At 39.4% G+C, this 17,423-nt stretch overlaps 3 protein-coding genes and 1 long non-coding RNA gene across 5 annotated transcripts; 2 read left to right on the plus strand and 2 right to left on the minus strand.

The window, feature by feature from the left end:
• The first annotated feature begins 88 nt into the window (after positions 1 to 88).
• Positions 89 to 3,119, plus strand: Mvd (mevalonate diphosphate decarboxylase). The gene is made up of 5 exons (XM_069059751.1): positions 89 to 1,679; positions 1,741 to 1,811; positions 1,859 to 1,973; positions 2,021 to 2,637; positions 2,690 to 3,119. The coding sequence occupies exons 1-5, from the start codon at positions 1,628 to 1,630 to the stop codon at positions 2,990 to 2,992; spliced, it is 1,158 nt and encodes a 385-aa protein (XP_068915852.1). The 5' UTR covers positions 89 to 1,627; the 3' UTR covers positions 2,993 to 3,119.
• Positions 3,116 to 3,908, minus strand: LOC138139505 (protein stunted-like). Of its 2 annotated transcripts, XM_069059813.1 has the most exons (4): positions 3,755 to 3,908; positions 3,479 to 3,609; positions 3,399 to 3,418; positions 3,116 to 3,197 (listed from the first exon to the last, which is right to left on the minus strand). In XM_069059813.1, the coding sequence occupies exons 1-3, from the start codon at positions 3,781 to 3,783 to the stop codon at positions 3,405 to 3,407; spliced, it is 174 nt and encodes a 57-aa protein (XP_068915914.1). In that variant the 5' UTR covers positions 3,784 to 3,908; the 3' UTR covers positions 3,116 to 3,197; positions 3,399 to 3,404. The 2 variants fall into 2 exon arrangements, with proteins under 2 accessions (XP_068915914.1, XP_068915905.1); XM_069059804.1 differs by lacking the exon at positions 3,399 to 3,418.
• Positions 3,909 to 3,967: 59 nt separating this feature from the next.
• LOC138139434 (myosin-10-like) lies at positions 3,968 to 17,341 on the minus strand. Its single transcript, XM_069059712.1, has 9 exons — positions 16,763 to 17,341; positions 11,096 to 11,204; positions 10,900 to 11,040; positions 7,764 to 7,838; positions 7,588 to 7,704; positions 7,370 to 7,474; positions 5,758 to 5,894; positions 5,180 to 5,466; positions 3,968 to 4,901 (listed from the first exon to the last, which is right to left on the minus strand). Exons 1-9 carry the CDS (start codon positions 17,113 to 17,115, stop codon positions 4,723 to 4,725), a joined length of 1,503 nt encoding a protein of 500 aa, XP_068915813.1. The 5' UTR covers positions 17,116 to 17,341; the 3' UTR covers positions 3,968 to 4,722.
• LOC138139528 (uncharacterized) lies at positions 9,166 to 10,236 on the plus strand. Its single transcript, XR_011162325.1, has 3 exons — positions 9,166 to 9,456; positions 9,516 to 9,648; positions 9,702 to 10,236. It is a non-coding gene; the product is annotated as an uncharacterized lncRNA (long non-coding RNA).
• Positions 17,342 to 17,423: the final 82 nt, after the last annotated feature.

Here is a 17,423-nt window from a genome sequence, read left to right on the forward strand (position 1 = left end):
TGTGACACAAGACTTTCGGGTAGGCTCGCCATTGGCGTGCATGACTAATGTTTCGCGAATGGTGGGGGAACAGACTGGTAAATCATCTCCTAGCTCGGATTCCCTTTGTGTTTGATAGTGTGAAAGTGATAGCAAAGAAAAAAGTATGACCTTGTGTCGTGATCTTTCCGTTTTGCTTGGTGCACATCGAATGCATGTGTTTTTATGATCGTACTGCACCAACGTGTCATTCGGTACAATGGCGGTTATGGAAATAGGTTTATTGGCCTGGTACAGGTACCAGTTTTTTTTGACTGTTTGATACCTCGTGCAGAAATTTCAAAGAACACAATGAATAACGGAGCTTCTAACCAAAATTTTTCACCGCATTAATATGCAGATTAATTCAACTTGTCGTATTTATCTCTTTCAAACGTTTATCTTTCATTTTTCTCGGTAACATTCTTTAAATGTGAATATAATTACAAGAAACGAGTATGGCATCCCACGTCCTTGAAGTTCATCGATTACATTCACTGTGAAAATGATTTAATTATTAATTAAAAAACGCAACAAATAACAATGAGGACTTTGGAAAGAGTTTCTTGTAGAAGGAGGAATTAAAACATGTATTAAGAAGTGTCGATGAACTTTGAGAGAAATACAGAATACACTCTTTATTCATCCATCCGTATTTTCTCACAGACCGTTACGTTTTTATGGTTAAAACATATTTATGTACATTTTATATCGTGTGAAATGTTGCAAATTGTTCTGCACAAGAAAATAGCTTCTAGATGTTGGTAGGTATTACATATTAAGATTTGGCCAAAAAACCTAATCATTTGTTTTATTTGGTTCGGTACCAAACATATGACACTATCAAAGCGTCTAATTCAAATGTTCTAAGGTTTTCAAGTTGATGTTGTTGCAGACGTAATTGTGTTGTATTTGTAAAAGATATTATGAGAGTGATCAATAAAAAAGGTGTTTATTTGGATAAGAAAATTTTGAGATGATCAAATGTCAACGACTTCATTCGATATGGTTCTTAAGACATAACGCTAAAAGTTAATTGCTTCTCCATCAGAGTTAATTTATTTATTATTTTTGCTAATGGAAAGCTTATTTATTTATTGCAATCGTAAACAAAGGAAAACAGTGAATAAAACAGGAAGTGTGGGCAGACAAGGACTTGTTATGAAAATGGAGAACATAAATAAATGCATTAATTAATTATTAATTGATGGCGGTTGCTATGAGCTACGAGAGTGGAAAGCTAATGTAAATGTCAAATTAAATCGAATTGTATTTGTTTAGAAAGATAATTTCACGAGCCGCCCATGGTTAGAAAGTTGTGTCTAAAGCGCCGAAGTTATGCAACCAGTAATGTCAACTGTCAAACGAAGCATGGTACCATTTAGGTTATTTGTAGTACATACGGTACCAAAATACCGGTTTGGAATGCAATATTAACAGTGTGTGATGGTCTCGGTTCTTTGGTACTAAACACGTAGTACTCGTGTGGAGGGAGTTTTGACGTCGGTCCCTCTGTAGTTGTGATTGTTGATTATTGTGGAAGAGTTTGAAGTGAAGACAACTTGTGGTTTTGCTGGTTGATTTTATTGCCCCCCAAAATACGAAAAAAATGAAAATTGTTACAGGAATTGCCCCTGTAAACATTGCCGTCATAAAATATTGTAAGTTTAATTTATGGAGGTTTTTAATCGATTTTTTTTTATTGATAATTACCGTGTCTAGGGGGCAAAAGAGACGAACATTTGATTCTCCCAATAAACGACTCGATCAGCGGTACCTTGTCGACGGACTTTGTAAGTTACAATTAGAAAAAAAAATGTACCCCAAATGGCATTTGTAGATGTGCGCCAAAACCACAGTGATGGCAAGCCCCACCTTCACCGAGAGCAAATTCTGGTTGAATAACAAGGAGACAGACTTCAACAACGAAAGGTTAAGCAACTGCCTGGCTGAAGGTGAGTGTTCATTGAGATGCAAACAGCGCCAAAAATAACAATTTCAGTGACGAAACGCGCCGACCCCAAATGCGGTGACCTCCTCAAGTGGAAGCTGCACATCTGCTCTGAAAACAATTTCCCCACGGCCGCCGGTCTGGCGTCATCGGCGGCGGGGTACGCCTGTTTGGTGTCCACTCTAGCGGCCCTTTACCAAGTGGAGGGCGACATTTCTGCGATCGCGCGTCGGGGCTCGGGCAGCGCGTGTCGCAGCATTTACGGGGGCTTCGTCAGGTGGCACAAGGGGGTGGAGTCCGGGGGCGGGGACTCGATCGCCACGCAGATAGTCCCGGCGACGCACTGGCCCCAAATGCGCGTCGTCGTCTTGGTGGTCAACGACGAACAAAAAAAATACAGCTCGACCAGCGGGATGAAGCGGAGCGTGGAGACGTCGCAGTTTTTGGAGTTGAGGGCCGCCAAGGTTGTCCCCAAGAGGGTGGAGGAGATGGTTGGCGCGATCGAGCGGAAGGACTTCGAAACTTTCGCGCGGGTCACCATGCAGGACTCCAACCAGTTCCACTCGGTCTGCTTGGACACGTATCCCCCATGTTTCTACATGAACGACGTGTCTAGAGCCGTCGTCGAGCTGGTCCACCTTTACAACGAGTACCGGGGGGCCACCAAAGTACTAGTTGCATGTTTTGTTAATCGATTTTTTGTCTTTTTTTCTTTTTCAGGTTGCGTACACGTTTGACGCAGGACCGAATGCGTGCTTGTATTTGTTAGAAGATGACGTAGATGAAGTAGTGACGCTAGTCAACGACATTTTTCCGTCAGTTTCAGATCCCCGTGAATATTTTAGGGGACTACCCCTCAACCTGAAAAATTCCGGGAGTTTACAGGAAGCGTTGAAACTGAAACCAAACTCGCCTGGGCTGCTGAAATACATTATTCACACCAAGATTGGTGATGGACCTAAAATCCTGACAAGTCCTTCAGAGCATTTGTTGACTGAAAATGGACTTCCAAAAAATTTATAGGACAAGGAAAAAAGTTTTGGGGATATTTCTTTGTGGGAGGGTGAATCTTATTTGTACATTTTTTTGATATAATTTTTGGATGGTTTATTTTTTATCATTATTATTTAAATAAAACAATGGAAATACATTTCACATTTATTACTAGTAATTAACGTAAACACTTCTAAGGAACAGTTTAATGCTTAAGCATGGGGATCAGGTTTTTCTGAAAAATAAAGATTTTAAATTATTTTCAAATTAGACGATTGATTAAAGAAAAAAAAAAATGTCACAACTTTATGAACAAGGTCATGCTAGTTCACCAATATCATGTTTTAGGCTACCGTTATTAGTACCAAAAAAATCAAGGAAAACATTAATCAATCATAAGTTAGTTATTTTAGAGCAAACTTTTCACACAACTTACAAAAACTTAATCGCGGGCATCTAGACGGGCGATGATAATAATTAAAAATTTGATCATTTGCACTATTGAAAAATACTCACTTTCTGGCTTTCCATCAATCCATCTGTTGACTTTTATGTGAGTTTGGTTCCTTTTTGCAGCGTCTGCACGAAACTCAGCTTTCAAAGCTTGCCTCAGCAGTCTCGCTGCTATAGTTGAGTAATTGATGTAGCTTCAAATACGATATTAATTAGTTTTGGACTAAAGTAATTGCAAAGATCAAGAAATTATGTAATGAAAAGAATGACATAACCACACTTTTTTACAGACCCGGGTTGGGTGGTAAATTTACACAAAAGAATAAAAAAATTACTCACTTGAGGCCTGCTGCTCTCCACGCACTCATTATAATGGATTAAACAGAAATATTACGCTAAAATTGTGTAACTTTTAATTTTTGGACACCACCGAAATAACGAAGAGTTGTCAACTGTCAGAATTTTAAAGATGTCTGCTGCGCATGCTCCGCAAGATGGCGAGCTCATTTTTTGAAAAAATTAAATATTTTGGATGAGGTAAAAGAAAAACCGTTGTATAGACGAGTCATTTTATTTTATCACAAATTTCTGCCAGTCTGCGTACGTGTTTACACAGATCCTTGATTGATTCTACAACTTAAGACGATAATGGAATGGTCAAAATAAATAGTCCGTAAAACTAAAGCTGCCACCGTATTAAATGAAATAATACTTAACATGGACATAAACTGCAGTAAAAAATACTTGGACGGCACTTACAGAGTTGTAACGATAAAACAGGATATTCGTGGATTTTTTTTATACAAGTATATAAAAAGGCAAGAATAAATACTAAGTAAACGTATTAAGTAGCACGCGCTGTTCAAAAAATGTCATCACAATAACGAAACCGTATAAAGTGTTTCTTTTAAATGCTATCATATTCTAACGAAAGTATAGAATCGGGTGTCACTTCAACTAGCTCAATTCCTATGTAATAATATTCGTAATATTTGTGTAACACACTTATGTAACATGAACTACAAACGTTGGATTCAACCTACGGGCGGAGTATTAAACATTTCCCTACGAAAAAATCTCGGTACACATAAAAAACAGGAGATACGTATTGTTTGATCCTAAAATTTCAACAATTTGACACATTCTGAAACTTGTGGGGGATCGCGATCTCGAAATTCGAAAAATTTGCTAAAAACATCTTGATATTCAATTGTCTAATAGTTATTCAAGTCTTATATTCTTTGAAACACCGACTAATTATCTCTTTTTATTGTTATGCTAATTTCTTTTGTGCTTCTGCCGCCAGTTTACTTTCTGATGCGGTTGATTAGCTTCCTGAAGGACGCCGTCCACTTCGTACGGGTCAGTTTGGCACAGTCCGCTTCGTCCAGGGTTCCGTTCGGACTGAACTTCTCCTTCGGCGTGGCCGCGTTGCTCTTGTACTCCACGCACAGGTCCGACGAGAAACCCGAATCGCTTCCGAAACCTGCAAACACACCAATGTAGGATGGGAGAACCGCACAATGGCTAAGGTCAATGCTATTCCATTGTTGTCCAAAATGCGACAGCCTGCAATTGTACAAAAGAACTTGTCGAACGTTGTCAAGCGAATACCGACTTTAGGCAAGGTTTTTCACGAATTATTTAAAAACATCTCTTCTAAAATGCTCCACAAATAACTAGTTACTTCGTTGCGCCAACTTTGTTTTTAACGGCGTCAAGTTGCCAACGCTGACTTTTGACGCGTGCCAAAACTGAACGTACCCTTCCTGCTGATGCAGGCCGCCTGACTGGAGGAATCGTCGTGGTCCAGGTCGACGTCTTGATCTCTGAGACTCTGCGACGACGTGTCCGAAGTGTCGTCCACGTAAGTGATGGCCAATTCGGCGAAGGGCATGCTCAACGACGAGTATTCGCTCCTGTTGGGGGTGTCAAAGTGACAGTACCACTCGGAGAGCGCCTCGCCGTCCCCGTGGATCGGAGACGGGGGCGGCTTGATCATGTTCCTCACCTCGAGGAACGGCGTTTGCAGACAGCCCAACAGTTTGCGACTGGAATTCAACCAATTGTAAAATCTAAACCTAACCAACAAAAAAAATTATCATCTCGGGTACTTGTGACGGACGACGGATCAACTGACAGCTGTCATAAATTGCAAAAATGACAGGCGATAATCCGTCGCAAGGGTGAAACGAATGGAAAATGCGATGTACCGCTACAGTGACCTTCTGATGATATTTTTTTAGGGAAAAATAGGAAACCAGGCGTGTATGAATTGTGACAATTATGTTGTACGCAGCACGCCAGATTTCCGTTCAAAACAATTTAATTTTGACAATTACTCGTATCTGCGGCTGTTTTTCCTGTATGTGGCTTTGGCGTACGAACACACTGAACATTTCTTGCAAGTGGCGAGGTGCTGGAGAGCTTTTTGGTATTGAGACGTCAACGGTTCGGTCTGGTTCTGGCATTCCGTGAGCTGTCAACAAAACAAAAATGTCAGACGGTTCGATCGGGGCGACCTTGTCGCTGGTGGCTCTTTATCGTCACAAATGTTAATTATACGTTTTCTACCGGTGAGAAATGGAGTCGATTATTCGTTTAGACGCAAGGTCACCAAATTAGCGTGGGCGGTTTTCGGCAAGGTGAAAGACGTAATAAACTACGCGAAAAAACCTGTCCTGGCACACTTTTCCACATTTTTGACAAGGAAAGCGCTGCCATGGGTCATCGATTTAATTTTAGCCGACCGCGGATCGTTCCTCGACAATTACTTACTTCACTTGTTTACGGAAAGTAACAGATTTGCAAACAAAGTACGATGAATCACAACAACAAGATTATCGTTGCAAATTCTAAAATTAATTTTGCACGCGTTAATCGCACAGTTATTGCGTCGATAGATTGCGAGATGCGTCGAAGAGAAGAGATACGAAACAAACCACAAACAAAATAAGATATTTCCACTTGACGTCGGGGAAATACCTCGGATAAGTGTTCACGGCGGGCTGCATTTGACACCAGCTAACTAGATTAGATTCAATGTGTCTGAAGCTTCCATTTTTTTATTGCAAAATACAATTTGCAATGTTGCAGAACAGATTAATGAATAATTTAAATGGGCTTATCGAGATCGAAACAACAGAACAAGACGATAACATTTTAATATTCAAAACGTAACGGGTAGCCCTAGTGTGGCAGAACAATGTTAACAGTGCCACCACCGTCGACTTTGAATTCTTATTAGTAACCTGGTTTAGTGAGTGATGACGAATTAACACTGACGAAACCCCGTACGATGACTAATTGGATACTGCTCCTGAATTAATGGGGTTCATCGAGGTTGCGTCGATTAAAAGAAATAGAAATCGCTCGTGGACAAGTCGAAACTATTGAACGACTGTTATTGGAACGGTTTGTGTGGACGACACGAGAAAAAACCGGAAAAATAAAAGAAATCCGCGTTTACCGGAACAGAACACCGCAGACGAGACAAAAACCCCCGGAACTAAAACGCTTCCCAATGGAAAACGAACCAGTTGATCACGCCGCACGACAGTTCGATCGAGATCTTCAATTTTTGGTCGAATCTGGTGCACCGCAAGGATCGACTTTTGGACCTTTGCTACTCGCGCTCGAATAAAATTTTCATTGCATTGGCGTTCTTCTCTGACACAACGGTGGTACCTTGAAAGAGAGATCGACGAGAACTCGGCGACAAAAGAAAAAAACAGCTCAGGATGTAACAGATTACCAAAACAGATATGCCCCAGAAATATTTCACAGAACAATCGCGTATCAGCTCGGTGAAAGCAATAATCGCATCTCGACGGTGTGACCCGCTTCCAGCCTTGCCCTTATTAACGTTTATGTAACAAAAGAGCGCTCTGCATACTCTCATGCCTCGTCCTCTTTGGTAACACGTCGCGCGACTCGACTCGACTGACAAATTACCTGCTCCTCCAGGTTCTCGACGTGCTTGTTCCTCTGGTGCATCTGGTTCAGGTACTTCCTCATACCCTTGCGTTCCGCCTCGAGCGCCTCCTTTAGCTGGTCGTTCTGCCAAAAGATCGCAACGTTAGCAACAATAAGGAAACGCCGAAGCGGTGAAAGCACGCGTCGTGATCGTTAGCAAAAATTATTTAATTGCTCCCGCGGCGGCCATTCCTCACCTCTCTTTCTAAGCTTTCTTTTTCGGACTTTATTCTGGTCATGTGATGAAACACTTCCTGACGCGCCCTTTCCAGTTTCCGACGTGTGTGTTCCGATTCTCGCGCCTGTTCCGTCATCTGCAACGAAAACACATATTTCATTCGGAAAAGTCCCTCGACGATCCTCCTCGACTTACCAGTCGGTACACCGCGTCCTTTTCCTTCTCGAGGGCCAACTTCTGCTGATGGTACTTCTCTTTCTCGGCTTTCAACTGCGAAAGAAAATCGACTAGATACAATTCGATCCGTGATCGACCATAATCGATGTAAAGTGTAGGTGCGTGCCGAATATAAAAGGAAAGTTGATGCCACTTCCGTCGAAACTGAAAGCGTCGCGATTAATCGACAATTAAAATTTCCTCGTCAGTCATGACATGATTTCTAAATGTCGCAAATATGATATTAAACGTTGGGATTTTTTTTTAATCATCTGCGAACAGAGACAGGGCGAAAATCTGGTTTTTCGAAATGCGCATTCCAAAGCTGTAATTTGTGTCAAATAAAAAACTAATTGTGGCCTGGTGAAAAAATAATTTATTGCGACGGTACCGTGCTCGACCCGTCAAAAATTAAGGAATTTTTGTGTCAATTTTAAATAGTCGAACGTGGCGAGGCCAAAGATCTAGAAGCGTAACCTCATTTCTGCACTGCCATTTTGCTGTCAAAAAACTGTAGGTGTCACACGTACTGTTGTCAACGCCTACTCTACTTTTCAAAGTATTTATGGGGAAATGTAATTTTTGATAAAGAAATCCGGTGAAATCAACACAAACCAACAATTTTATAAAAGCATACGACGCCAGGTATCACTTATATTCAAGAGGTCGCTATCTTGTTTAGTTGTTTCACAACACAAGAATTTTTTTTTTCTTTTTAATAAATAACATTTGTGAACGCACTCGAAAAATGTCAAATTTCTAAACGGTAAGTTGGTACTGGTGTATTACCAACGGTTGGTAGTATAAAATTGCATTGATTTGTACGTCGTCCGCGCCGATAATAACAAGTCGTGCCATTCGATGTGAAATAGCCACCAGAGGCACTTGGATCAGTTGGATCGCGAATGAATGGAAACTGTAATAACTACGGAAGGTTTACAACTAGAATAAATGTCAACCATTAATTCGTCATTGATTATCAAAATAACAATAAATACAATAAGAACTTCAATCATAATCGGTGCAAATCATTTTGTAATATTAATTTGTGTTCGCGAGAAACAGCTAGACATAAAAAGGGTTTGAAACTCGAATAAGTATCAATTGTCATTGATTGTCAAAATAACAAATACAATAAGAACTTCAATGACAATAATGTAAATCATTTTGTGATATCAATTTGTATTCGCTAGAAACAGCTAGACATTTAAATTTTGACAATTTGAATAAATTTTTCCTTCTGTAATTTCTGTAATACTATTACAGTTTCCCATAACGCGCGAGGTGGTGACATCTACCGATATTTTGACTTTTTTCCGGACGCAGAGTTTTGAGCGATTGGCACGACTTGTTATTACGATCAGCGCAGACGACGGATTTGTAAAATGTTTTTGGAAGATTTCGATACATTTTAATGTGAGAAATACAACGAATTTTAATTATACCGTTTTATGGCAATTTACGAATTAGTTTGGGGTCAAATCAGTGAGTGTCAACGTTATTTGTGCATTTGCAACGCCTACTCGAGTTTTAATTTAATTGAAAAAATTCGGCGAAATCATCACTTAACCTAACAAAAACTAACAATCTCGTGAAAATATACAAGAGAAGATACTATTTACATTGCAGAGCCGCGCAGTAAAACGCTTCACCGCGTCTTTTTTGCACTTTCGTAAGCCGAACCTCGACCTTAACAAGTCCACAAAAAGAGAGATTTTTTTAAATATTTAGGCGAAACTGGGGATCTAATCGAGACCGAAACCCCGAAATTAACCGACCGTTCCGAATTGCCTTGACAAATAACGCAGAAAAAAACTAGGGTGTGTTTTGCGTTTATTTAAACATTCCCCTCGAGAGGACTTGTGTAAATGTTGACGTTACGAAATAAATCGACCAGGTATTTAAACTCGTTTTTAGTGGGGCCCCCAAGGTCACGGTAAGACCCGGCATGTAATTGCAGTTCCTACAAAAAATTCCAAATGTCTGGACGGCGACGTCAATGAAGGATTACGTAAGTGGTCGGAATCCTGTTTTTTCAAACTTTATCAGGACAGTGTGCATACGTCACGTGTATAATTAGGAGTGTGGCGAAACGCGTTTACAAACAAACCGAACGTAAATACGCTTTATCGGGACAAAAGAGGTGCCGAAGAGCCGAAGAAAGTTTGGACGGTCCGAGTCGGCGTCTCGTTCAAATAAGGAAGTCTTGGACACGGGAAGGGATCGATCAAAATAACAAGAGTTGCTTGTAATGGGCAAGGAGTGAAAGTTCGCTATTATGTTGAAATTCTAGTGTGCCAACTATTAAATAATTAATCGGAAAGAGCGACTCAAAAAAGTCGTTGGAGATTTTCGGTTAATTGGTCCCCCGGTGATTGGCACCTGTCGAAAAACAACTAATTTTTGCATTTTTTCAAATATAATGAGTAGTTCGATTAACGTTCTGTTACGTGAGGAATTATTTACTGTTGTCTTATTGGTAAGTTGCGACCAAAAATATTCCAAATAGCTCAGCGTTATATTCTGGTTTTGTTTATACCACATAAAACAACAACAGAACCCAACTAAAATTTCTCCAGAACCATGACTTTCGTTCGTCAAATATTCTTACTCGACTAGATTTACGTTTTAAGTTGATATTTAATTGTTTCAGGTAAAATTAGCCAAGCAAGTAGAAACTACCATTCAAGAAAACATTCAGTTCTCAGAGCTGAACTAAAACCAGGTAATTCGACAACTTTTATAAGTACCAAAGCTAAATCATCAGTAATAAAATTTTATGAGATGTTGGTACAACAAAAATACTATAAAGAATTGCTGTTATTAATATCAGGTAACATACAAGATTTCACTTAAGAATGAAGCAATAAAACTATCGCTTGCGATGATACTAAAACATTTGTTGCATCTGATGAAAATGGATGAAGTCGAAAGTTAAGTGTTTCATTTTAACAAGAAGTAAATTCTAATTGTTTAAAATTAGACAAAATTAAACAAATTGATTTTCTCTGCAGATAATTATAAAAATATTTTGCAAAGGGTCTAAGCTCTCCGAATCTGTATTAACCACTTTTGAGTGATTTTACTGTTGCGTTTTTCCCCCGTCTTTATTTACCTTGTCGCACTGCTCCTCCAGATAGACCACCCTCTCGAACTGCAGGAAAACTTCATCTTCCTTTTCCCTGAGCGACGTCTCGTTCGCCTCCAGCCTCTTGCTAAGCCTGTCTCTTTGCCGGATGAGATCATCCCTCTCCATCTAAATCCGAACGAGAAAAATCACTCCGTCCTTGAGATATTTCTGACCGACTTACCTTGACTTCGTGGTATTTCTCTTCCAAATAGTAAGCGTTGTTCCTCGCCTCTTCGTACTTCTTGGCCAGATAGAAATACCTCTCGAAGTGCGTCTTGAACAGGACGAACCTGAAACGGAGACATATCCTCAGCGAGTGCGAACGTCGATAAACAACAAACTTCCGTTAAATGTCGGACCAGTTTCCGACCAGATAATTTCGAAACGTGAAATGCACGGAAAAAATCTCGGGTGATCACGTTGAAACCACTGACAGCCGCTTGGATTCGATTTTACGGATCCATCAAAAGACAAAGCTTTGCGTGTTTGTCGGTGCGTTTTTCCTTCGGAGGGTTTTTATTTATTACGAATGGTGCGTCAGTTGGTCGGGCTCTTACGGAAAAATCCACCCGAATGTGTGCGCGGAATTGAAAACGAAAGAAAGAAAAGTTTCTTGCACGGAAAATATCCAAATCGATGTTTTCGTTGATTAAAAATACGAACTTACGTCATTTTTTGTCCGATCGATGTCGTCACACGTATCAATAAATACAATCTTCACCTTGTCGTAGACTTTCGTGCTATTGAATATTTATAAATATTTCGTATCGAATTTGAGATTTCTCGCCTCGGGTCGTAATGCAACGCGTTACGACTCAAGAAAGTCGAACATTATTTTCGTCGAGCGTTACGTTAGATAAAATAGACGAGACGACAAAGGGTCGTACGAGTTCGCGTTAATTATGAGGTCAATAGGTGAAATCGCGTTTTAGAAAAGTGAAAACTGGGCTCGTCGAGGCAAAGGTGAGACGTGTTTAATTTAGGCACTCTGGACTCGTGTAGAAAATAAAACAAAAATGTTTTCTGTTGACATTATTCTTCGGAACGATCGATCAACTGTCGGCTTTATCTAATCTATCCGTTAATTCCTCCAAGACGTTCGTTTGGACAACAAAAATGTCAGTGAAATGTACACAAGTATGTAATAACATATGGAAAAATTACAAAAAGAGTTTTATCACAAATTTCATAAACATGAAAAAAATCCCGTAGTTAAAGAATCAACTAATTTGGTAGACTCCATTGTGTTTTAAACATTTTATTTTGGAAAATTCTTTCTCTCAGAAGCGCACAAAATTCAACATTTTTAAAAAAGTTTAATATTAATTACAATAATGATACAAAGTGTCTATAGTCCATTTTTTTTTTTAAATCAATTGTCAATGTCAAAATTCACTCAAAGACCAGGCTGTACCACCCTAAAACCTTTCGTTTCGGGACACTCTATCGTAAAATCTCCCTAGATCAGGTTTGTGGTTATATCAGTAATTATCAAATGTCAGAAAAGTTTCAGGTGTAACCAAATTTTATACCAAAAGACAAGAAATAAAGACGATAATCACACTAAAAAGTGCAAATTAACATATACAGGAAAATGGGAATTTATTTAATGGGTTATATAAGCAGTTTACCTATTCATTTTCAGAATTTAACCCCCAATCGTCTTCCGAATATGTTTCTGCGGAAGAGGAATGTCCTCAATTGGTAGATTTCCCATCAATTTTTTCCAGTCCTCTCTAATCATTTCCTCGCAGTGACGAACCCATATATTAAAAGAAAATACCTCGAATATGATGTGTGCATCTTTACTGCAATTTAGCATGGTCGGTTTTTCTGTCTGCATTTCTTCACGTAATCCAATCATAGCCAATTTTTCTCGTTGTGTTAGGTCCTTGTTTTCGGAAACTCATTTAACTTTGTATTTTTATTTAAATATAATTGCGCCTTCAATAGCGCAAGCGCCTTTACATCAAAATGACTGACATACAGTTGACATTTTACGTTGCCAATCTAATAACTATCAAATAACCAGTGGCTTATACCAACATGACAACACTTTGACAATTGATTTAAAAAAAAATTGGAGTATATAAGAAAGAACGTATCTCAAGTAGAATATTGTGGTACCAAATACAAAAACAGAGGTTATGTAATTCATTTAATGATAAAAACTAATTAGAATACATAAAAACTGAAGAAAATCACAAACAAAACAACTAAGACCTCGAAGTCGCAAGTGACGCTAAGATTTAATAATTTGACACTTGACTGTTGACATCTGATTTGACGCTTTTAACGGATCGACATAGTCGACACAATAAAATTATGAAGCCGCACAATTCCAGAAGACTCTCGATATGGTTCTTTTATAGACACAAACATTCCAAAAATATTCCCTTTGGGCGGAAAACATCAAAAGACGATCAAAGAAATTGTTCAAAAACAAGTTAGACGAAACAAGTAATCATTGCCGCAGAGAATCGTGCAGGAAATCCCCGACCATTGTTCACCTTCTCAAACAGTAATCAAAATATTAAATCAAAATCTATAATTATTAATTAAGTCATCTCTTCACATTTCGGTGTCCATCAGTCGGTCACCTTGAGAGTCGATAATTTTTTTTTGTTACGAAAACAGGAGATAAAACGTGAACAATTTAAAACGAATTAGAACCACACGAAAACATTACATTCTGTTATTGTAACGGGTTCAGTACGTTCGGAATGTTAAAACTTGCGGTTTACAACCAACGTATTAATTGTTTCGTTCGGAAAAACGTGTTTTCGGTGTCGAAATGCAACATTTCCAAAATAAGACACTTCTTGTGTTCTGAGCTTCACCCGGATGAGCTTGCCATAAGGAAGTCGTATAAATCAGAAAACAGACGGCAATGTCGGTGCACAGTGGCGTAGATAGCTTTTTGCTTTGGGGGGGGTCCACGTACTTTTGCATTAAGTTTTTGGTTTTCAATGTAGTTTCCTACTTATAACACTAGAATATGAAATTATCACAATACGACTTGAAGGAACACATGTTTATTGTTTATACTCATGTTGAAAAAAAAAAAACCTCAAAGAACAATTTTAGATAAATAGTCCAGCACGGAAAAAAATCGCCAAAAATTATGCTGTTTTAATTAAAAAAAGATCATGATTTAAACAAATACGTACGTATAGTCGCGATCATTAAATTTTGGTCATCAATGTCATTCTTTGACGCAATTTAAATGGTCCATTGTGTTCAGGCCGTTAGCCCTACCACTGGTGGGGGTTACCACCCCCCCTAACGCAAACCCTTGTTAGTTCTATATCGCACTTGTAACTGAGAAATAAAACCAGAAACATCATTTCAATAAGTCTTTTTTTGCTTCACCAATTTTAAAAGCGCCAAACGATATCGCAAATCTGGTCCTGGTCCGCGATCACATTGTAAAACGGTCGTACCTAAATATCATAACCTATCATCATGTCGTATGACATTAATTTTCATTTTTTTACACTTTGTTGACGTGGACATAATCCGCTAGGGATTTTTCTTTAATTTGTGACACCAAATTTTGAAATGACATTGACGACCAAAATTTATTGCTCGCGACAGTACTTAGGCAGGCAGGCAACGTTCACGTTGTTTTGGTATAACGAGAGGCCATGATTAATTTTTTTAACGTTGGACACACTGTTTGATTTCTGTCACTAAAGTGCCTGACATGCGGACCTATTAAAATGAACATAACATGTTGCTGAATTTCCCGCGATGTCTGAGTATTCTTCTATTGCAAAGTAGTAAAACTGACGAAAATGCACTAGACATTGACGCTATTTATAACCTCAAACTTAAAAAAATATAACCTAATTCAACAGACACCGTTACTAAAATTAAATGCAACATTTCCATGGCCTCCCATTAGGCCAAAACAACGTGAATGCATTTTATGTAGTCGATCTTTCAATTTTTAAATCGTGATTTTTTTTTCAATACTTTATGTATAGGTACAGTGCAAAGGTGCCAAAGGTAATTGCATGGTAAAACTTATACCCCCTCTTAACTTTTGTTCAGATGAAAATATTCAAACCATTTTTGGAACAAAGTTGGAAAAATTTTTAAACTAAACTGTCAAAAAAGTTGTGAAAAAAATATTTTAGTAAAAGTATTTTCTTGCCACTATCATTTTTAGCAGGCTGAAATGTTAGTTAACTTTTGCCACCTTCATTTTAAAAAAAGTATTATTCAGTTGTGAAAGAATATGGATGAGCTCTGGGGGGGGTCCGGACCCCCTGGACCCCCCCCTTATCTACGCCACTGTCGGTGCATATCTCGTTACTTGGGGGCCATTAACGAATTAGGTTCTTTAAACCTCCTACACTCGATTACTCCGGCAAATTAGACGGATTGCTTTAATACTCTGCGCTCAAAACTGAAAATAGATTCTGGGAGAGGAGCAATGAATTTCACAACGGCTCAACACCCTAATGCTGGGGTGGCACCTTCTGGGAAGTCCCCACAAATAACCGGGTCACTTCGCCCTGACTAAAACATGACCGAAAGTATGTTCGAAGTGGAACGAGCCTTGAAAAATTCAAGAAAAAGTACATTATTCAAAAAAATTGGTCGATTTTCGTCCCGACACTTAATTATCGGATGGGTCGATCCGACGCAACAGGTGGTTACACCAAGAGTGTGATGTATAATCGTAAAGAAATATTGATGAGGTTGGAAAGTTCCACAAAAATGAAAATCGAAGTGTTAATTTTTCTCGAGTTGTTTAATCACTTTTAAGCGAGCAAAATCCTCTTTAAACACTCAATAAAGTTGCGCAAATCGGTAATCCATAAATCAACATTATATAACTCGTAATCTTCACTCGTTTTTGTTTCGGCGAGCCGACAACGTATCTGGTGTGGAGTAAACTTGACAATCAATTAATTAATTTCCTGAATCGATCAAAAATATGTTTGGAAAAGTAGTAAACCCGAAGACTAGATAAGCGCACCAAGCCCACGAGAAAATTAAGCAACCTAACAAACTTCCTCTGATGCAAGACTCGATCTAAAAAATTTAATCACATTAGTTACACTATAATGCAAATGGGAATTTATTTTTGGACATCGATTCACCACCGACACGCGCCGTAACATGGAAAACTCTGCTGATTCACCCCGTATATAATTAAAAACGAAATAACATAAGTAATTGGCGGTGTAGTTGCATTGTTGCAAAGCAACAATTTTGCTCCACTGTTCCATTTATTCATGAATTCGAAAGACTGCGACTCCCACGCCGTTTATCCTGGGTCAATGTCTCGTCAGATTAAGACAAAATCTGGAGCGAGTCTTTGGTAAAAGGAAAACAACCGGAGGAATCTCATTTTGGGCCAAAACAAACAAGCTATTTCGAATTTTTGAGACGCGTCATGATAATCGCAAGAAAGCAGAAGTAATAATTTAAGTACAATTACCATGAAATGTCCCATTGTTGGGATGGAATTCTTGTAAATATTCATATCCAAGTCGGGGGATTATGTTAATTCCAGGACACAAAACTAATTAACGGAACAGGGAAGGGTCTGGGTGGGGAGCAATAAAGGGAACGGTGCGAACCCTCTGTTATTTGCGCTTTTGTTAAGTAGGTAAGTGGGGGTCGAATAAGTGACGATTTCGGGAGGGTCGGAATTTGGACAAACACCCGGTTCGCAGAAATTCTGGAATTATTTTGCACAGGAAGAGTTCTAGAGCAAATAATACACTTCCTGGGAGGTAATTGATGCAAACCTTCGCCGAGCCGGAATGAAATTTAAATCGACTGGCGGGTTAATTAAATCGTCAATCGGCGCTTTGGCGACAGTTTATACCTGCGGAAGTCATTTTCTGTGATGATTTCCCTGACGCTGTCCTCCGGATCTACAGTCTTGGCGTTGTCCAGACGCATCCTCCGCCGGGTGCTCCTCGGCAGGATCAGCTCCTGGGCGTCGAGGATGTCGTTTTCGGTGGGCGAGAGGCCCCCCGACGCATCCAGAAGGTTCTCCGAGTGACCATGATGGATTTCCGCAGCGATTGGAATGTCGGCCGGATTTTGCAGAACTAATTCGTCACTCTTACTCGACTTTAGATCATTGTACAACTGTTCACTGGTCCGGCTCGCACGGTATGTGTCCAAAAACGATCTGGGAAAGGTGTCACCTCGGGACACCAACAACTCAGTCATATTATTTTTCGTAAACACTGCACCAACTTCGGTTTTCAATATTCCTATCTGTGTACACTGCACCGAAAACACATCACTTGAATTTGCCAACGGTAGAGTCTGTTGTTTATAACACCTTGCTACGACAACACTCCTCCGACGCGATCACTTTATAAATAATTACAGCTCCGCGACACATCTACAACAAACTTGACGTTTGGCTGGTTGGAGCCCCACTTCTTCGCGCAGGCGCACCAACCTCGACGGCCAAAACCCTCAAACTACGGAAACACCAGCAATTTGCCCACATTTAAATACAAACGCATTTT

Source organism: Tenebrio molitor, chromosome 1 (assembly GCF_963966145.1).
Source record: "Tenebrio molitor chromosome 1, icTenMoli1.1, whole genome shotgun sequence".
Classification (NCBI taxonomy): domain Eukaryota; kingdom Metazoa; phylum Arthropoda; class Insecta; order Coleoptera; family Tenebrionidae; genus Tenebrio; species Tenebrio molitor.

Coding starts and splice junctions, on each gene's coding strand:
- LOC138139505 (XM_069059804.1), bottom strand. CDS start 3,783: ATGAGTGCGTGGAGAGCAGCAGGCCTCAA. Junction 3,610..3,754: donor TGGAGAGCAGCAGGCCTCAA/GTGAGTAATTTT, acceptor TCGTATTTGAAG/CTACATCAATTACTCAACTA. Junction 3,198..3,478: donor GATTGATGGAAAGCCAGAAA/GTGAGTATTTTT, acceptor TTTATTTTTCAG/AAAAACCTGATCCCCATGCT.
- Mvd (XM_069059751.1), top strand. CDS start 1,628: ATGAAAATTGTTACAGGAATTGCCCCTGTAAACATTGCCGTCATAAAA. Junction 1,680..1,740: donor CATTGCCGTCATAAAATATT/GTAAGTTTAATT, acceptor TACCGTGTCTAG/GGGGCAAAAGAGACGAACAT. Junction 2,638..2,689: donor AGTACCGGGGGGCCACCAAA/GTACTAGTTGCA, acceptor TTTCTTTTTCAG/GTTGCGTACACGTTTGACGC.
- LOC138139434 (XM_069059712.1), bottom strand. CDS start 17,115: ATGACTGAGTTGTTGGTGTCCCGAGGTGACACCTTTCCCAGATCGTTT. Junction 7,839..10,899: donor TGGAGGAGCAGTGCGACAAG/GTAAATAAAGAC, acceptor TTTCTTTCGCAG/TTGAAAGCCGAGAAAGAGAA. Junction 5,467..5,757: donor AAAAACAGCCGCAGATACGA/GTAATTGTCAAA, acceptor GTTGAATTCCAG/TCGCAAACTGTTGGGCTGTC.